This window comes from Apodemus sylvaticus, chromosome 5 (assembly GCF_947179515.1).
Source record: "Apodemus sylvaticus chromosome 5, mApoSyl1.1, whole genome shotgun sequence".
Classification (NCBI taxonomy): Eukaryota; Metazoa; Chordata; class Mammalia; order Rodentia; family Muridae; genus Apodemus; species Apodemus sylvaticus.
This window is the reverse complement of record NC_067476.1, coordinates 39,760,231-39,777,857: the sequence shown is the minus strand read 5'-3', so window position 1 is coordinate 39,777,857 and position 17,627 is coordinate 39,760,231. Positions and strand designations below refer to the sequence as shown.

General features: G+C 41.0%; 1 protein-coding gene across 19 annotated transcripts in view; it reads left to right on the top strand.

The window, feature by feature from the left end:
• The window catches only part of Baz2b (bromodomain adjacent to zinc finger domain 2B), a 211,325-nt gene extending 197,225 nt beyond the window's left edge, over nucleotides 1–14,100 (top strand). For 13 of the 19 annotated variants that reach the window (XM_052182534.1, XM_052182538.1, XM_052182533.1 and 10 more), the window contains 9 exons: nucleotides 116–395; nucleotides 561–716; nucleotides 1,219–1,379; nucleotides 5,453–5,763; nucleotides 6,152–6,287; nucleotides 9,681–9,827; nucleotides 11,442–11,707; nucleotides 11,809–11,952; nucleotides 12,673–14,100. In XM_052182534.1, coding sequence (XP_052038494.1) covers nucleotides 116–395; nucleotides 561–716; nucleotides 1,219–1,379; nucleotides 5,453–5,763; nucleotides 6,152–6,287; nucleotides 9,681–9,827; nucleotides 11,442–11,707; nucleotides 11,809–11,952; nucleotides 12,673–12,826 — 1,755 coding nt within the window. In that variant the 3' untranslated portion in view covers nucleotides 12,827–14,100. Of the gene's footprint in view, nucleotides 1–115; nucleotides 396–560; nucleotides 717–1,218; nucleotides 1,380–5,452; nucleotides 5,764–6,151; nucleotides 6,288–9,680; nucleotides 9,828–11,441; nucleotides 11,708–11,808; nucleotides 11,953–12,672 lie in introns of those variants that run through there. The other 6 variants (XM_052182539.1, XM_052182537.1, XM_052182532.1 and 3 more) reach the window with 2 other exon arrangements.
• The last annotated feature ends 3,527 nt before the right edge of the window (nucleotides 14,101–17,627 follow it).

The window sequence follows — 17,627 nt, the reverse complement described above, 5'->3', positions numbered from 1 at the left end:
AGTTAGTTCTTTCCATCATGTGGGCCCCAGGAACTGAACTTGGGCCACCAGACCTAGTATCAGGTGCCCTTACCCCCAGAACCGTAATCTGAATTTGGAATGTTTTGTGTTACAGGTGAAAAGTGGCGTGTCTATGATGGGGCTTCAGTTCTGTGGGTGGCCTGCCGCCGGTGTGCTCACTTCCAGTGTCCCATTCACATCGCCCTTGCCTGGTCTCGGCTCAGGCTTGGGACCGCCAGAAGGAAATGGTAGCAGTTCGTTCTTGACTTCCAGTGTTGCTTCAAGTAAAAGTGACTCTCCAGTCCCGCCAGCTGACAAGACCTCCACTGTTCAGCCAGCGGCTGCTGAAGGAGCAAAACCAGTAGATTTTCCTAGTCCCAAACCTATCCCAGAAGGTAGGTGCAACATGCTGACCTGCAGTCACTTGCTGTATCTGGTGGTTCCTCATCTATAAATGTATCTCCGATGGGTATGTGCGGCTGACAAATCCTGAGATTTACTCTGTGTCACTCTTTCCTACTCAAAATCATGTAAACCATGTATCTACTCTCATGACTTAGAAATGCAGTTCGGTTGGTGGCGAATCATTGACCCCGAGGACCTGAAGACATTGCTAAAAGTGCTGCATGTCCGAGGGATAAGGGAGAAGGCACTGCAGAAGCAAATGCAGAAGCACTTGGATTACATCACCCAAGCCTGTGTCAAGAATAAGGACGGTGTGTGCCCAAGGGATTTCTGCTCTCTTATTTTATTATGAAAATTCATTGTTTTACCCTAAAATGTTTTAATATGTCTCTACCTTTTTTATTTTTCAAGTTATTTTTAGTTTTTGTGTGTGCATAGGCCGAGGTGTTAGCTCTCCTGAGCTTGAATTACAGGTAGCACCTAATTTGCATGCTGAGAATCCAACTCAAGTCCTGGATGAACAGTTGATACTTTTCGCCACTGAGGAGCCTCTGCAGTACACACACACACACCCTTAAATGTCACTTAGCAATGGCCGAATGCTTTTCTCTCATTGTGTCACTTGTCATTTTAGCGCCCACCCACATGCTGTCTTCCATCTTAGATGGTTGCTTGTGTGTGCACAAGTCCATTGTATGTCTTGAGAAGGTGATATATGTAGGGTCCCTAGCATTTTACTTTTTTAGAGGAAGAAATCATTTGTTGGATGGGTTAGAAAAATAAATGTAATAAGTGATTTCTTTTCAAATGTAGTTGCTATTATTGAATTAAATGAAAATGAAGAAAATCAGGTAACCCGCGACATAGTGGAAAACTGGTCGGTAGAAGAGCAAGCCATGGAGCTGGACCTGAGCATGCTCCAGCAAGTAGAGGACCTGGAGCGCAGGGTGGCGGCCGCCAGTCTGCAAGTGAAGGTAAAGCTGCGTGGCCTGAATCTGTGCTTAGGGTAAGGGAAGGTAATGAAGCTCTACTGCGTGCATCGCAGAGATGCGTTACTGTACTAGACATGTTCTCAAAACTGTCCTGAGTGAATTTCTCCCACCTTACAGGTAAGGAAGCAGGCTCAATATAAATAATCCTCCAGTCATCATTTAAGTGACAAAGAGTGTGTGCAGACTACACTCTGAGCTGTATAGACGCTGTGGTTCCCGACAGCTTGTTTCAGTGCTATTTACAGAAATCTTTTCTGGTGTGGAGTTGTTTGCCTCAAGCGAATTTTTGTTTTCACCATGAGAAATACAGTTTTACCTGTAGATCTTATCAGAGTCTTGCTATAGTGTTTCATGGAGGACCTTGAAGCCCTTATTTATAACTGCATTACATGACACAGTTTTACTTTGTACAGTTTAAATTCAAAGACAATACAGACATATTAGGATTCATGTTCTAACAGCTCAGACACACCCTGAGCACACATGTAAGCTCATAGGTCATCTGAGGGGTGTGGTGTATCACAGCAGTGGGCAGAGCTGAGAGAGGCAAGGCAGGAAGGCTTTTCCTGCTACCCATGATGCTTAGGTTTAAAAAGAGGGCAGTGGTAAGGCTGTTCCAGTAGGTAAGTATCTGCATGTTGACTAAGCAGAGAAACCTGAAAAGGTTTTGAAAACTGGGGACTCTTCTGAACTCCACATGCTATTTAAACTTTATTCAGAAGGAAAATGTATGGTATAATCCTGTCCTGCCCACTCATTTAAATCTTGCTTCATAATTTTGCTTCATAATTAGTTCTGAAGGTCTCCCAATTCTGTCATTTTCCAGAGCTAATATGATGTCCTTCTTTTGCCATGAACATAATTACTAGCAACTGTATCACCTCCTCAGACTATTGTGCTGTTCCACAGCACATCTCCTCCTCCTCCTTCTCCCCCTCCTTCTCCTCTTCCTTGTCTGTGCACTGTCCACACGCCTCATTTATCTGGCATCTTCAACAAAGGAACACTTCCACACAAGTTAATTTTCTAGAGAAGTGAAAATTATTCTATTTAGTGCCATAATTTTTTAAGCATGTTTGTTGGATCTGTTAGTTTATGCCTTTCACCACCTCCTTAAATTGAAAATAATGAATGTAATTTAAATTGTCTTGGTGGCATAATATCTCGAGTGTGAAGACCAATTACCAGGCTGTGGGCCCAGGAAATGTCAGAGGGTTGTCCTGGGTGCTGAGTAGAGTCCCTGCTTTCCAGCACACCGTATCTGCTTTCCACATTCTGACTTTGTCCTCTCTTGGTTACTACTTGTTGTTCATGTGGTTTTAATTTTCCTTCACCTTATTTTAATTTGCCAAGGTTAACCGACCAGGAGTTGGGAAAGCGTATCATGCGTTTTTAGAGTTTGGCTGGAACGTCATGCTTGATCCTACCACATCACTGGCTGTCATGCCAATGTTTGTAGTCAGAACATTTTAGGATTCTTGGCAGCTAAAATGAGTGGATTTGTTAAGTGGCATGTCTTAGCATCCTGTTGATATTAAGCTAGTTGTGAATGATGCTGTAATATTCTGAGAACTGGATTATAATTTTATTAGTCTTGAATTGTCTTTAAGTGATGAAAAAGTAGTAAAATAATGAAATGTTTTAGTGTCTATTGAAGACTTTAAGTGTGTGTGTGTTTGTGTGTGGGTGTGTTTCATATAAACAAAATATTTTTAGCCCAAGGAGCTTGGCATTATGAAGGCACATTAAACCATTATATTGGTCTCTAATATATTGATTTGCATTTTTATAATGTTGATGTTTTCTTTGTACATTATAGGAAAGTCTGACCCTAGTCTTGGTTGTTGAGTATGCTGGAGTCCTATTACTCTGCATCCCTTAGATAGCTCTCCTGTCTCCTATTTGTTTTCCCTTCATCATGAGCCTTCTGAAATGGTTTCCAAGGTCCTGGTGTTACCTGAAAACCATGAGGGTCTGCAGCCTCTCTCAGCTATTGAATCCCTAACTGTATATGGAGATATGCACAGGTTTGCATGGGATTGTCTATCCTTGGTCTGACTTTATGTCTCTACTACCACTAACTGAACTGGTGGCAGTTTTTACCATCACCCCATTTGTAGACTTTGCTAAGTGTGAGCCTCAGCAAAAACATCCCTGAACCTATTTCACATATTCTATTTTTTCTGATTTGTTGCTGAAATATCAAAGCTAAAATTTGCATTTCTTTGTTATATTATTATTATTAGTTTCATCTGAGTGTACTTTCCAACATACAGAGATACTTTTGTCCAACTCTGTTACCCAAAGCATTGTTTTCTTTCTAGTTTTAAATCTTACAGACTTATAGCAATCAGCTAAGTTATTCATACATTTTTTAACAGAACAAATCAAATGAAGGCCTTTGGACACTGGCACAAAGGGTCTTTTCTAAAGTGGCACTAGCCATCAGCACTCTTCACGTGCATGCACAGCATGTGGCCTTGCCAGGGACCTTGCAGAAATCAAAATACACTGTATTTACAAGGTTTCTGTTATTTAGCAATGTTGCTTCCCTTTTAGAATGTGGGAAAGATTTGTTATAAGTTATTACTGTTTTCATATAAAGCATTTCTGTGTCTCCTAAGTCCTCCTCTGCCTTAGCCAGGGCCTGATACTTGCAGCCCACAAACTCACCACCCCTCCTGTTTTAGCTCTGCATGACTCTGGGTGTGGCTCCCACACTTCTTTCTTTTCTAAATGTAAATATTCTGTTGAGATAAAGGAGATCTTGTTTTGATGCAGAAATTAAATTAATAGTTTCTAAAGAGATTTAATCAGGCCATAGATATTGCATAACTGGATTAAATGTGCTTCTAGTTCCCAGAAAGCTTGCCTTGTAGTAGAAAGGTAAGGTGTGGGCACATGGGTACAGTCTAGTAACTAACTGTAAAGAAGTACAGTTTTGTGTGTGAATTTTAAAGAGTGGACTGGTTTCTGCTGGGTATTTGGAAGAGATCAGTCCAAGCCATGAAGAGTTGAGACATGTAAGACGGTGGCATAAGACTTTGTCAGGCAGAAACCAGGTGATAGTGAGTAAGAGGTGTGAGCGTGGGCAGCACCGGGAACTAGAAACAGCCTGGTAGAGAGGAGCGAGGCATGGAGTGGGAACGCAGTGTGGAAGTCCAGGCAGGACGTGAGAAGAACCGTAGGCCAAGGTACTCGAATGTCAGCAGCTGGGAACTTGTTAAAGCTGGGTAATCGTTGAACTGAAGACAAAGAATCAGTATGAACAAGTTTGGTTATAAGACTATTCATTTATTCAATCAGTACGTATATAGTGAGTGCCCATTATTTTCTTTTTGCTGTGCTGGAAATAAACAAAGGCTCTCATGGGCCAGCCCTCCTCATGAGATTTAGGGGGAGAAGGATAGGACTGAGGTCATCATGCTGTCGAGAGGGCACAGCCAGGCAAGGCTCCAAGGGACCCTCTAGAAGGAGGATGTCGAAGGAGCTGAGGGAAGGATTTCCTTCAGGGAATGAATGCCCTCCTGACATGGATGCTGCAGGGTGAGTGGACTTACTGGGAGAAGACAGGGAAGCACTTCATGGTCATGGGCAATTGCATATGCCGAGGCTTGGAGCAGAACGGAGTTGGTGGGTATGCGGACCTGCATGGGAGCAGTAGAAGGCATGCAGTCAGAAACCAGGAGAAAGCTCCCCGGACATTCCTTGGCAGTATATGCATAGCATTAATGAACTGTTAGTCTAAAGCTTTGCAATCCTTTGCTGAATGTCATCGCTAATGTAACCAATGTTGCTTTTTAGGCACTTTTCTTACCAACTGCTTTTTGTTTTTTTTGTTTTTGTTTCTTGGTTTTTTGTTTGTTTGTTTGTTTGTTTGTTTGTTTTGTTTTTTGGCTCCCATTTTAACCTAGCATTAGAAACACAAGGTAAATCTTTCTAGTAAAAGATCCTTGGGATCAACTGGTGGTCGCTGCTGAATCTTAAGTAAAGGTAACTCACCCATCTAACATTGCCAGAAGAAACCATAATGACATTATTTTCTTGATGTATAGGGTTGGATGTGTCCAGAGCCTGCGTCGGAAAGGGAGGACTTGGTATATTTTGAACATAAGTCATTTACTAAGTTGTTCAAGGAGCATGATGGAGAACTTACTGGTGATGAAGAACACAGTGCGCATGCACTGGCTCGGAAGAGTGACAACCCCCTAGATATAGCTGTAACCAGGCTGGCTGATTTGGAGCGGAACATTGAGAGAAGGTATCTGAAGAGCCCCTTAAGTACCACCATTCAGATCAAACTGGATAATGTGGGCACAGTTACTGTCCCTGCTCCTGCACCATCCGTTAGTGGTGATGGTGACGGGTAGGTTATTGAGATTAACTTGACAAATTATTGTGCTTCTTTGCTAATTGGAGCCTATTTCTATTTCTATTGCCTGTTATCTATGTATCTTCTTGTGTGTCTGTGATCCGTGTGGATCATGCTATTTGCATGGTGCTTTGTAAAAACTTTTTTTTTTGTTATGTGCATTGATAATCCTGCAAAGTGATCTTACATTTATCTGGTTGTGACTAAGCTTCAAGGCACGTAGCCAGTCTGTGCACTACATCAGATTTAGTTGCTTAAACTTTATACTTATTGGCTGTTACATGTTTTTGTCATTGCTTGGCTTTCAGTGTGATGATTGTTTCACATTCAGTGACCATAAATGTGGCCATGACCTACTCAATTTCTCTGTATCTCAATGCAGAATTGAAGAGGATATTGCTCCAGGGCTCAGGGTCTGGAGAAGGGCCTTAGCGGAAGCTCGCAGTGCCGCACAGGTAGCCCTGTGCGTCCAGCAGTTACAGAGAGCAATAGCATGGGAAAAGTCAATTATGAAAGTTGTAAGTGTTCTTATTTAAGAAATACTATGACTGAGTCCCTCTGTCTTGTTTTTTCCCCAACCTCCAGATCTTTCTTAACTATATATTACTCTATTGTTAAAATGATGTATACTGTACTTGGAAGTATGTCTAATTCTTAAATAGCATGTAATCTTACTCTTACTCTTCCCATACCTTGGGTTTTTTTTTTAGCTACCTGCCAAATATGTTGTCTTCTCTGTTCAGATTTTGTTCTTGACTTCTTTTAATACTTGTTTATAATCCTAACAAGTTGCCTCGTACACTGTATCAGCATAATGGTTGTTAATGTAAATATTTGGAAGGTTATCACTCCTGTAAGCCATTGGCATTTCTGCTCCATCAGACTTAACTGTTTTACTTCTCTATACTAATCAGAATACTAAATACAGAGCTCAGACTTAGTGTTTCATCAGATGAGGTTGCATCAACAGCAGAACTTTTTATCCTTTTCATTAAAATAAAAAACGTTTTTCATCTTTGTATAACTCCCAGTTGGTTATTGGCTAGCAGGCATTTACTTTATATGTCAGGTATCATAATGCTACATATTTTAAAATAAGACAGTTATTTTAAATCATGTAGAAAGTGCCCTATTATCTTATTTATGTTCCGTACATAGAAATACCTATTAATGTATAGACTTTTATGAATCACTTTAATATTTGCTTTTGAATTAAAGACCAGCTTTAAAAGTATTTGAGATTTTGTATTGAGGAAGTTGAAAATTCCTTTATTGAAATAGTCATTCCTAAGAAAAGAAGTTACCTCAATAACCCATCTTGCCTTCCCCATAACCTAGCCTGCCTTCCCTCAGTTTTATCCTGGTGCTTGGACTACTCAAGGTCTTATATGTAATTTGTGCAAATACATTTTGCATCTTGTGGTTTTTCCTTTCTTCCTAAAGATGTGTGTGGACTCTGAGTCTGCACTGTTTTACAGTGTGTCTAAACTTAAGGCCTTTCAACTCATTAAATTTACCATAGACCTGAAAGCACTATATTTCACCACAAACTATTAGAAATATAATTCTCCTAAAAGTATTATTAAAGCAAGTTTAATAATCACCTTGGGCAGATGTATTTGTTAATCTAGACTACAGTGAATAAAAACAATTAATTGAATTTACATTAAAATGAAATTTATAATTTTTTAATCCTCTTCTGAGGTCATGATAATGGTCAGTTTTGTTTTAAACCTAAACAGAGAAACCCATGAGTATGACTCTGTTAGTGTACTTCTCTTTTATTGGTTTGCTTTTGAGGCAGGCTCACTGTGTAGTCCAGGCTGGCCTTGAGCTCACAGTTCTCCTGCCTCTGTTGCCCAAGAAGAAAAAATGGGAGGCAGGTACCACCACAGCTGTACCCGCAGCTTCTCAGATTGGAATTCATGTCTTCCCACATTAGTAGTGCGCATGTATCATCATGTAATATACCCTTATCACAAGAGTCATTTTAAAAATATCCATTACCACATGTTTGCAGCTGAGGGCATGGCCCTGCCTAGTGCGCATTGTCTTAGGTTCCATCCTCAGCACTGCAGAGAGCTGGCGATGGAGGCCATGTGATGGTGGGAATGGTGGTGGTGAAGGGTAATATGACGTGGTTTGCTGCTGAGAGGTTAAGAAGTCCTTTTGTAAATATCAGTCCTCATAATTTTCCTCACAATAAATTAAAACAACATGTTAAGTGCTCCATATCCTTAAAACAGTCTTACCAGGAAAGAGGAACCTGCCAGTTTACTTCTAGGTAATTTTCTGCCTACATATTGTTTTGCTTTTGCAACAAAGGAGTTAATCAACAAATATCATTGTACATGCACTCACACCATAACCGTGAGCTTTTACTGTGATTTTTTTCAAAAACGCTAGGAGTTTTATATTTGATACCTTTTCTCTGAAAAGATTTAATATTTTTAAATTGGGCATGAGATGTCAAAATAGACTTTGTAGTATTTCTGGTGTTTTTCCAGTAAATAAAAAATTATTTTCACAAATACAATTTTTAATATTATAGATTTAAATATAACCTTATACATGTTATTTCTGAACAAGTGTTTTTGCAAGGGTTTTTAAAGGCAGAGCATGGATTTGGTGAAATACCCTCTTAAGTTACTCATGGTACTGCTTTTGCCGTTCATACATGACTATTTTACTAATAACATATCTGATACATTTACTGGATAGATTTCATATTTGTTCTCTTGAATAGTGCCTTCCATTTCAATTAGTTTTGAGCAATATCTTTGGATACATACTGGTTATATAAGATTATTTTAGAGTTTCTAGGCTAGTATATAATGTATTAGAAGCTAAATGAAGTAATTTCAAATTGTAATTATAAATACCTAACTTTAATATAAGCTAATTCCTATTTAAGTATTTTTACTCTTTCTGGAGTATAGGTTTTTTAATTGGGAGGCAGAGGTAGGCAGATCTCTGTGAGTTTATGGCCAGCCTGGTCTATAGAGCATATTCCAGGACAGTCAGAGCTGCTCAGAGAGACCTGTCTCAATCCTGATTGCAGGGCACTTTCTGTCATGACTAGACCTGACCTAAGACAATGGTAACAGGACCTTGAATGCTGGGCAACTTTTCCTTTCTCTTTCTGAAACTTTCTCTATTCATACTAAAGTAATTAATTGCATTATATATTTTTCAATAAAAAAGAAATTATTATGTTTATTTATAGAAAACAAGTTATGACTGTAAATTACTGTATTGTATTTTTCTTGGAAATAATTTATGAGATGCATTTTCTGTATTTGTGGCAGAGATTGACTCTGGTTGATTTTCAAAGTTTCCTGTTTTAGACTCAGTTTTTAGACAGTTATACAGCATAGATGTATAATATGCAATCTAGGAATATCTTCTTTATATATATATATAATTATACTAATACAAGTTTCTGAATTTTGATATTAAAAACTATTCTAACTCTCATTTCTCTCTCAGAATAAAACTATTCTAACTCTTATTTCTTTCTCAGAATATCATAAGGACAGTAAGATAAGCAAAGATGAAACATTAAAAGTCCCATGCACTAAAGCTCCTCATTGCTTCGTGTGCGCTGACGTCATGTTGATGACTTCATATGTTGATGTGTACATGCTTCTGAAGTGTGTGAAAGCATCCAACCTTTAGCTTTGTTCTATGCAGTGTATCTGAGATATGCATTTACCACAAAAGATTGCTCACCCTGTCATGTGGTTCATATCTGTGTAACGAGAGATACATAGATGTGTGTGGCTATTCTACATTTGTTAGCAAGTGGAATGCTTGTTACTAATATGAATGAGGAGTCGTGGTTTGTTTGACATCCCAGCAGTTAGTCCTCACAGCAGAGAACTGATCTTAGCCATTTCCTTGTATTGCAGTACTGCCAGATCTGTAGGAAGGGCGACAATGAAGAACTGCTTCTCCTCTGTGATGGCTGTGACAAAGGCTGCCACACCTACTGCCACAGGCCCAAGATTACAACCATTCCCGATGGGGACTGGTTCTGTCCAGCTTGCATCGCCAAGGTAAGAATGGCCGGAAACTAAGTTGTTTGAAATACCAGAGTTTTGTGGCTTGTTTTGTTTAATGATATAAATCACATTTTAAAAAAGCAATGCATTCACAAAGTTGTGCAATATCACCACTATCCAATTCTAGAGCCTTTTCTGGAAGACTACAGAAATACAGTGTGTCTGCCTTCTTTTCCTAACCACAGTACTTTGAAAGTTCATACATAGTCCAGCACTTCTTTTTATAGTCAGAGGATCTCTGTTATATAGATTCACTACATTTTGTTTATTCATTCATCAGCTAATGAACATCTGAGTTGTTTCCAGATACTGTGAATGATTCTCTTCAGTTCATGTACCAGTCTTTATAACAACTATATCTTGGATACATGACCTGTAGGAGAATGTCTAGGTCAGATGGTAATGGACAACTGTATTTTTAGTCATTTTCAGTCACATTTAATATAGGAACTTGTGAAGCAAACTAAGAGAGCAACAGAAATATATATTTATATATAAATTAGGAAAGAATGGGTTGGGTGTGGTCCCACACACCTATAATCCCAGTACACTGGAGCCATTGACAGGAAGATGAACTTGGGGGCAGCCTGAGCTACACAAATATCTTGACTTAATGAAGGAAGGGTTAAGGCTTTAGCCAAGCTACACAGTGCTTTTGTGCCATTTTTCAAGGCCCTGAGTTCAGTCCTTAGCACCACAATAAAGCCCAAGAGGAAGGAACAAACTTAATTTCAGAACTAACTGGTAAGGAAGAGAAGTGTGTGGAGATCAGGTCGTATTGAGGTCCTGACTGGGGCGAGGTCCTTACATCTGACACTCTTCCAACTTCATAGCTTCCTCCTGTTCTCAAGCTCAGCTCTAAAGTTGCATGTCCCAGGTCACTTCTTCTGTCACTTCAGTTTTCCTCTGTTCTACCCAGGACCTTGATTTACGGCCAATGTCTCCGTCCCTTACAACTTAACTGATCAGTCACTCATTATTAGAATGATTGTGTCCGGCGTTTGGCCCTTTGCCTCCCTCAGTAGCTGAGCGCATGCTGGAGTGGCCCTGGCACTCCATGGTTCTTTTTCCTTCCCGTCTTTCCCTGCCCTCTCTGAACCACAACTTGTAAAACTCTTCTCATTGCGAATACATGTCATTCTTTATCCAGAAAATACTTTTTTGTAGATTTGATCACTTTGAAAATCAAATTTATTTTTGCTTCTTGAGCTCATTTTCCCATTTGTCTAACTTTGTATCACCTCATCATTCCTGCTGGTGACCTCCATGGTTTTATCTCCAGACACACTCATTCCTACGTGTATACTGTGCTCTGAAAGAGCCCTGTGGGCCTCACTCGGTCAGCAGCCTAGACTGCAGGAACACTGGCTCTAACTGCCAAGGTGGAGCTAGAGCTCCAGTCTTTGATAGCTTTTTTCATGCTTTACCAGGAGTAATTCTTCAATTAAAGGAGAAGAAATTCCCAGATCTCTGTAAAAGAATTACCAGTCTTCTAGAGCAGCATTAGGATTTCTTGTTGATCCTATCAAACATTTAAGATCTGAGGTGATGGAGCATCTGTTAGCAGCTGCTGTCTTACACCCCACTTCATTTTTTTTTTAATTAAAGGCAAGCGGTCAGAGTATAAAAATTAAAAAAATTCATGTCAAAGGAAAAAAGACAAATGACTCCAAGAAAAGCAAGAAAGGAAACCTCGCCGGGGACACCGAAGATGAAGACTCCGCTTCCACAAGCAGCTCACTCAAAAGAGGAAGCAAAGATCTCAAAAAGAGGAAAATGGAGGAAACCACTTCCCTCAACCTGTCAAAAGCAGAAAGTGCCACCTCCATTAAGAAACCCAAAAAAGATGAGTCCAAGGACCTGGCTCTCTGCAGGTATCTTTCTTTTGTCTTTTTCTCTTCAGTTGTTGTGGCTGTGTATTTTGTTTGGGCCGTTCCGAGGTTTGGGTACCGATTTCCCGCATTCTGTTCTTCAGTATGATCCTGACTGAAATGGAAGAACATGAGGATGCCTGGCCTTTTCTGCTTCCTGTGAACCTGAAACTTGTGCCCGGCTATAGGAAGGTTATTAAGAAGCCTATGGATTTTTCTACAATTAGAGAAAAACTAAATAATGGACAGTAAGTAATCCATTTCTATTCAGCAAATAGTATCGACAGTGGAGGTTTACCATGGTGACATATCATGGAGTACTTGTAGAGACCACAGAAGCATGATTCTTCTAGTGCATAGGAAATGCTTCCACTCTCTTGGCGGAAGCTCTTGACACGTTTGGATGAGGGTAACAGCATGCATATGATTGGCCAGAGGAATGACTGAAGTAATGGAGCTGTAGAGTCCTCCAGCAAAACTGAGAGAAGTCGGGCAGTAAATAGAATGTGGGAAACACAGGACAGTCGAAAAACATGCTAGTTTTTGTTGCTGTTGTTGCTTCAAGATTAGGTCTTACTCTGTAGCCCATGCTGGCCTCAGACTTACCCGCCTTTCCTCTTCTTCACCAACCAAATGCTGGGATCACAGTTATGTGGTTCCATGCCTGTCCTGGAAAATACCTAGTTTTACCACCAAGAGAGCACTTTGGTTTATGCTGACCATCTTTAATCCAGCATGGCTCAGAGCCTGATGAATGTCATTGGGTGTTGCCTCCGTGGGAGGAGTTATGTGGGGGAGGAGTTATGTGGGGGAGGAGTTATGTGGGGAGGAGCTATGTGGGGGGAGGAGTTATGTGCTCAGGCGCAGCTGCCCTGCTCCTGTTAGCTGGCCTCACCATGTTCAACTTTATTTCTCTGTGTTCGGGTCCACCGCAGCGAAAGCATCCGTAACTGTGTGTTTCCTTTTAGGTATCCCAACTTCGAGACCTTTGCCCTAGATGTCAGGCTTGTTTTTGACAACTGTGAAACATTTAATGAAGATGACTCGGACATAGGCAGAGCTGGCCACAGCATGCGAAAATACTTTGAAAAAAAGTGGACAGATACCTTCAAAGTGAGCTGAAGTTGTAATCTCCTTTTTTTCTCTTTTTTCCTTATGAACAAGGACAAACAAGACCAGCGATGTGAACCACATTCACACAGATGTGCACAGCACATGCATATTAACTTTTTCCTTAAAATTGGTGTGTGTGTATGTACACATGTACATGTATCTGTACATGTGTACATACACACGCATATCTTTAAGAAGGATGAGAAGAATGACACCAGTTTAGAGGCTTCACTCCTCCAGCCAAGACCATTGGTCACTGGTTTGTGTGATTCATCAGCTAATTTAGGTAGAACAGGGAAGCGCACCCAAAGAATTTTCCAAGGAAAGGGTGTTATAGTGCAATAGCAACGGAACTCTATCCAGTCGCACTGAATAGCCAACCCCAGAGCTCTAATGTGGGGAACGGTTCTCCTTTCCCTCTCAATAAATATCTATTTTTCATTTTTTTACTTTGTAGTTTATTTTTTAGTGAATGTATTTAATTTTATGAATTATTTATGATTAAACCACATCCAGAATCTTCGTTTTCTGTGAAAAGGAAGAACTAGAAAATTGCTTTAAATCTTGAAAATACAACAAGGAATGTTTTAAAATATAAAACAAAGCCAAGTTAAACTGTTTACACTGATGTGCTCTGAAAGCACCAAAAATAAACTTTACTGTAGAGTCACAAGTACGTTTATATATAAATCTATATATGTTGCGCATCACTCGTGTAGTTAAATTGTATTTCAAGCCAGTGAAAAATTGACGTGTATATATTGTTCATTATTGTTTATATTGAGTCTTGTTTTAATATGTATTATGTGTATATATTGTTTGGAGACATTATTGTTTATGCCTTAGAAGAACTGTAGCATTTTATCTGAGTCTGAAGGTAATTACAGCTATACAGCTTGTACAGTAATTATCCTCTACCAACACTGTGGCGTCTCCCTAATCTTGGTAGTGCCTGCCTTTGAAACAGGGTGTAGGGGATAGTAGTTTTCCATTTTTCTATTTTGTTATATAATTTTAAGCCACCAGGGCCTAAATTAAAGTATAATCATTTGTATCCATGTGAAATAAAATCGTGACAATTTCCTACACACACAGTATTTTTTCATAGAGACACTTCCCTCCCATCTGCCTTGCCTCAGAAATAAATTTAAAAGACATTTGTAACCACTGTGTTTTATCTACTGTGTGTTGTGGCCTGTTGGAGGCACATAGATCAGAGTTCTTTTGTACCTATGTAAAAGTACTTGAAGTTTTATTTAAAATAAAATGTTGTGGAAAAGGTAGCATTCCTTTTTTTTTTTTTTAGGGGTATTATTTTTCATTACTGTATACTATGCACACATACAATAAGAATTTACAGCTGGGGTGGATTTTAGTTTTTCTCAATGAACGTGAAGACACATTCTGCTCAAAGGCGTTCATTTAGGTTGGGTTTTTGCAGAGTCTTAGAGTGTGTGTTGACTCAGAGAGCAACAGGTCGGGTGCAGAGCCCATCTTAAAGTCACATCTCTGAGTTTTATGAGGATTCACATCTCTCTGGATTTAGTTTTGTTTCACAATTTTCAATATGAAAGCATTAGGATATGAGAAATAGCTATTTATAGATACATAATCCAATTGTCACAAAGAAAGTTAGTCATGTAAATTAAGCTGTGAGATTCATAGTTGTAAATCGTGGGGGGCCAGAGGTGGATAGTGGAAAGCCACTGGTGAACAGGCCAGGCGGTGGGGCTTGTGGGGCTCAGTGAACAGGGTGGGCGGGGCTGGGGCGGGGCTCAGCAGCGGTGTTCATTGCCCAGGCCTGAGGACCTGAGCTCAGATCTGCGGTACCCACTGAAAGCCACAAGTGCAGTGGCACTTGTGTGACCCTCACTGCAAGGCGATGCTGGAGCTCCCTGGGGCTTGCTGGGCAGCCAGCACTGGCAAGTCCATTTGTATCCATGTGAGGTCTGGTGAGGGACTGGGAAAATAAGATGGAAAGCTTTGATAAAAGAAGAGACATATCATCCACCTCTGGTGAGCAGGTATACCAGAGAAGACACATGCCTCTCTCTCTCTCTCTCTCTCTCTCTCACACACACACACACACACACACACACACACACACACACACACACACATAAAGAAAAGGCTAGACATGGTGGTGCACACAAGGTGGATGTCCATGAGTTTGAGGCCAGCCTGATCTATGTACTGAGACAGAGAGAGGCACTGAGGGGGGAAAGCGGAGAGGGAGGGAGGGAGGGAGGGAGGGAAGAGAGAAGATTAAAAGAAGAAAGACGCATGGTATGCACCAGTGGACAGAGGGGAGAGGACACAAAACAGCCCATTGCTCTATTTGCAAACACATGCCTCTCTCTCTCTTTCTCTCTCTCTCTCTCTCTGGGAGGGGTGCAGGGTGGGGAGGTGGTGGGGTGATGGTGCCATTGAACCCAAGTCGTTGTGCTTGGGACAGCATGTCCCATTACTGCTGAGCTATGCCCGTGGCCGTAACTGCTTTTCGTGGTAAAAGAAAAATAAAAATTTCCTGAGGAAATACTGTTTACTTTAAAATACTCTGAGCTAAAAGTACTCTCTGGAATCTCCGAGTTGTCTGTGGAGATCTCTATGAACACCCACAGTCATATAAATCTGTCTTTCTGGTCAAGTGCTATCCATATAGAAACTCTCCATCTGGAAAGAGGTGCTGCTGGGTGGAAGGCGCTGTCTGGGCGCCTCCGAGGGCGCTTGGCTGCACAGGTTACTTTGTATGAGATGATGTCTATCACCTCCAGTTTCTAGGGCTTCCATAATGAGAAAATTAAGTATTTTCTCATTTTCATAAATGAGAAAATACTTAAATCTGTATGCACAAAACAGCTTTCTAAAAGCAAACATTTTCTTCTTAAAACACCACATCTGAACACAGAGGCACGCCCCTGTTGTCCTGATAGCCAGTGGCTAAGGTAAGATTACGACTGGCTTTTATAAGCCAGCTGTGCTGCATCTGGAAACCCAAAACTAAACAAGCAAATAAGATGAGTGAACAAAATATCCCCGGAAGAGGGGAAGTTTGACACTGGCTGCCTTGGACTGGTGTCTGCATTGTTGTAACTGGGCAGAGGTAGCCACTGTGGGGCAGAGGATGGTATCGTAGCAGGACTCCTGCCAGGGCCATCTTTAGATGTGGGCTGCTTTTATAGGTGACTTGTACTCTCCTACCGCCTATTCACAATAAAAATCACCTTCCTTGTTCTTCTCAGATAAAAAAGGAAACCGTCCTAACCCAAGAGCTATTTCCTACACACAGCACACTTCCAGTAAGATACACTAGGCTTTATAACTTTAACCGTTTCTGACTTAGTCCTGTCCATTTTTTATTGTTTGTTTGTTTGTTTGTTTGTTTGTTTGTTTGTTTGTTTGTTTTCAATACAGGGTTTCTTTTTATAGCCCTGGCTGTCCTAGAACTCACTCTGTAGACTAGGATGGCCTTGAACTCAGAAATCCGCCTGCCTCTGCCTCCCAGAGTGCTGGGATTACAGGCATGCGCCACCACCGCCCTGCTAGTCCTGTCCATTTTAAATAACAAGCCTGCCTTCAAGTTCAGATTCAGATGATCACCCAAATAGTGGCTAGCCAAGAATATCTAGTCAGTCCACAATTATTAAACACAGATAATGCCATCAGTGTGAAACAGCAAATTAATGGTCATTGAGTTTCTAACAGTAAAGATTAACTGGGTGAAATTGTATAGGTACTCCTTAAACTCGAGCGAGAATGGCTACATATACAAAATGCCCTTTTTCTTTAGAATCCACTATCGATTAGTTGTGAACAGTAATTTTATTCAAAAGTATGAAAGTTTGTCCTGATTTTGGTGTAAGCCTCCCACCCCCTTCTGTGCCCTCTTGGCTCGTCCCCAGCACTGAGGTTCCACGTGTGTTCCACGTGTGTACCACGTGTGTACCACTGCACCTAATTCGGTGTGTTAATAGGCCTCGCCCTTCACTCTCTTCTCTGCTTCACTTCCACATCCTAGCAACCCAGCAGCCCCACCCTTCTCCTCCCCTCCCAGCAAGAAACCCAAGAGGAGTCATTTGCTCATTAGTATACATTTAATCTCCAGGCTATGGTTCTCAAAAGTATCTGCCTTTTAAAGGTCTCCACTTGAGAAGAACAAGAGACTCTGAGGTGGGGAGCTGAGGAAGACCAATGAGTGTGGGCATACAGTTTTTGCAGCCTACTTTAATAAGAGCCAACTCTCCTCTAGCCCACCACCCAGTAGAGGTAGTGGAATAGAAAAGTTATGAGGGTGGGGGAGGTGGACCTGTTCAGCAATAGTTCTTTGAGGGCGAGCTTAATCTTCTTGGGCTGCAGTTCAGTCTGGTAGCAAATAGCACAGCAGTTGCACACCAGTCCTCGGCCTCTGGCAGGCAGACACCAAGCAGCTGGAGTTCAAGCCTGAGAAAACTGCCAGGCCTGAGGGAGTCCTCAGAAGTGGTGAGCTGCTGCAGGGACTTCTCGAGCAGTTCTTAGGTGAGTTTCTCTCAAAATTGGTGTTAACACAAGTTGAGCTCAACGATGTTACATAAGGAGACCCAATACATGTGTCTTTAGCAAAGAATAGCGAGGCGGAGCAAGCCAAACCAATGCTCAGTGCCGCTGCCCCACTATCTGTGAGGTCATATTTATCCTCCGCCATCCTGGGTCCTTTCGTGTGTTTGCTGTATCAAAACATCTTCTCACCCATGTCTGCTTCAGGAAAACATTCTTTCCCGTGTTTGCTTTAAGTAACACAGCCTTTCACCTGTGTGCCCCAGCAAAACATTTG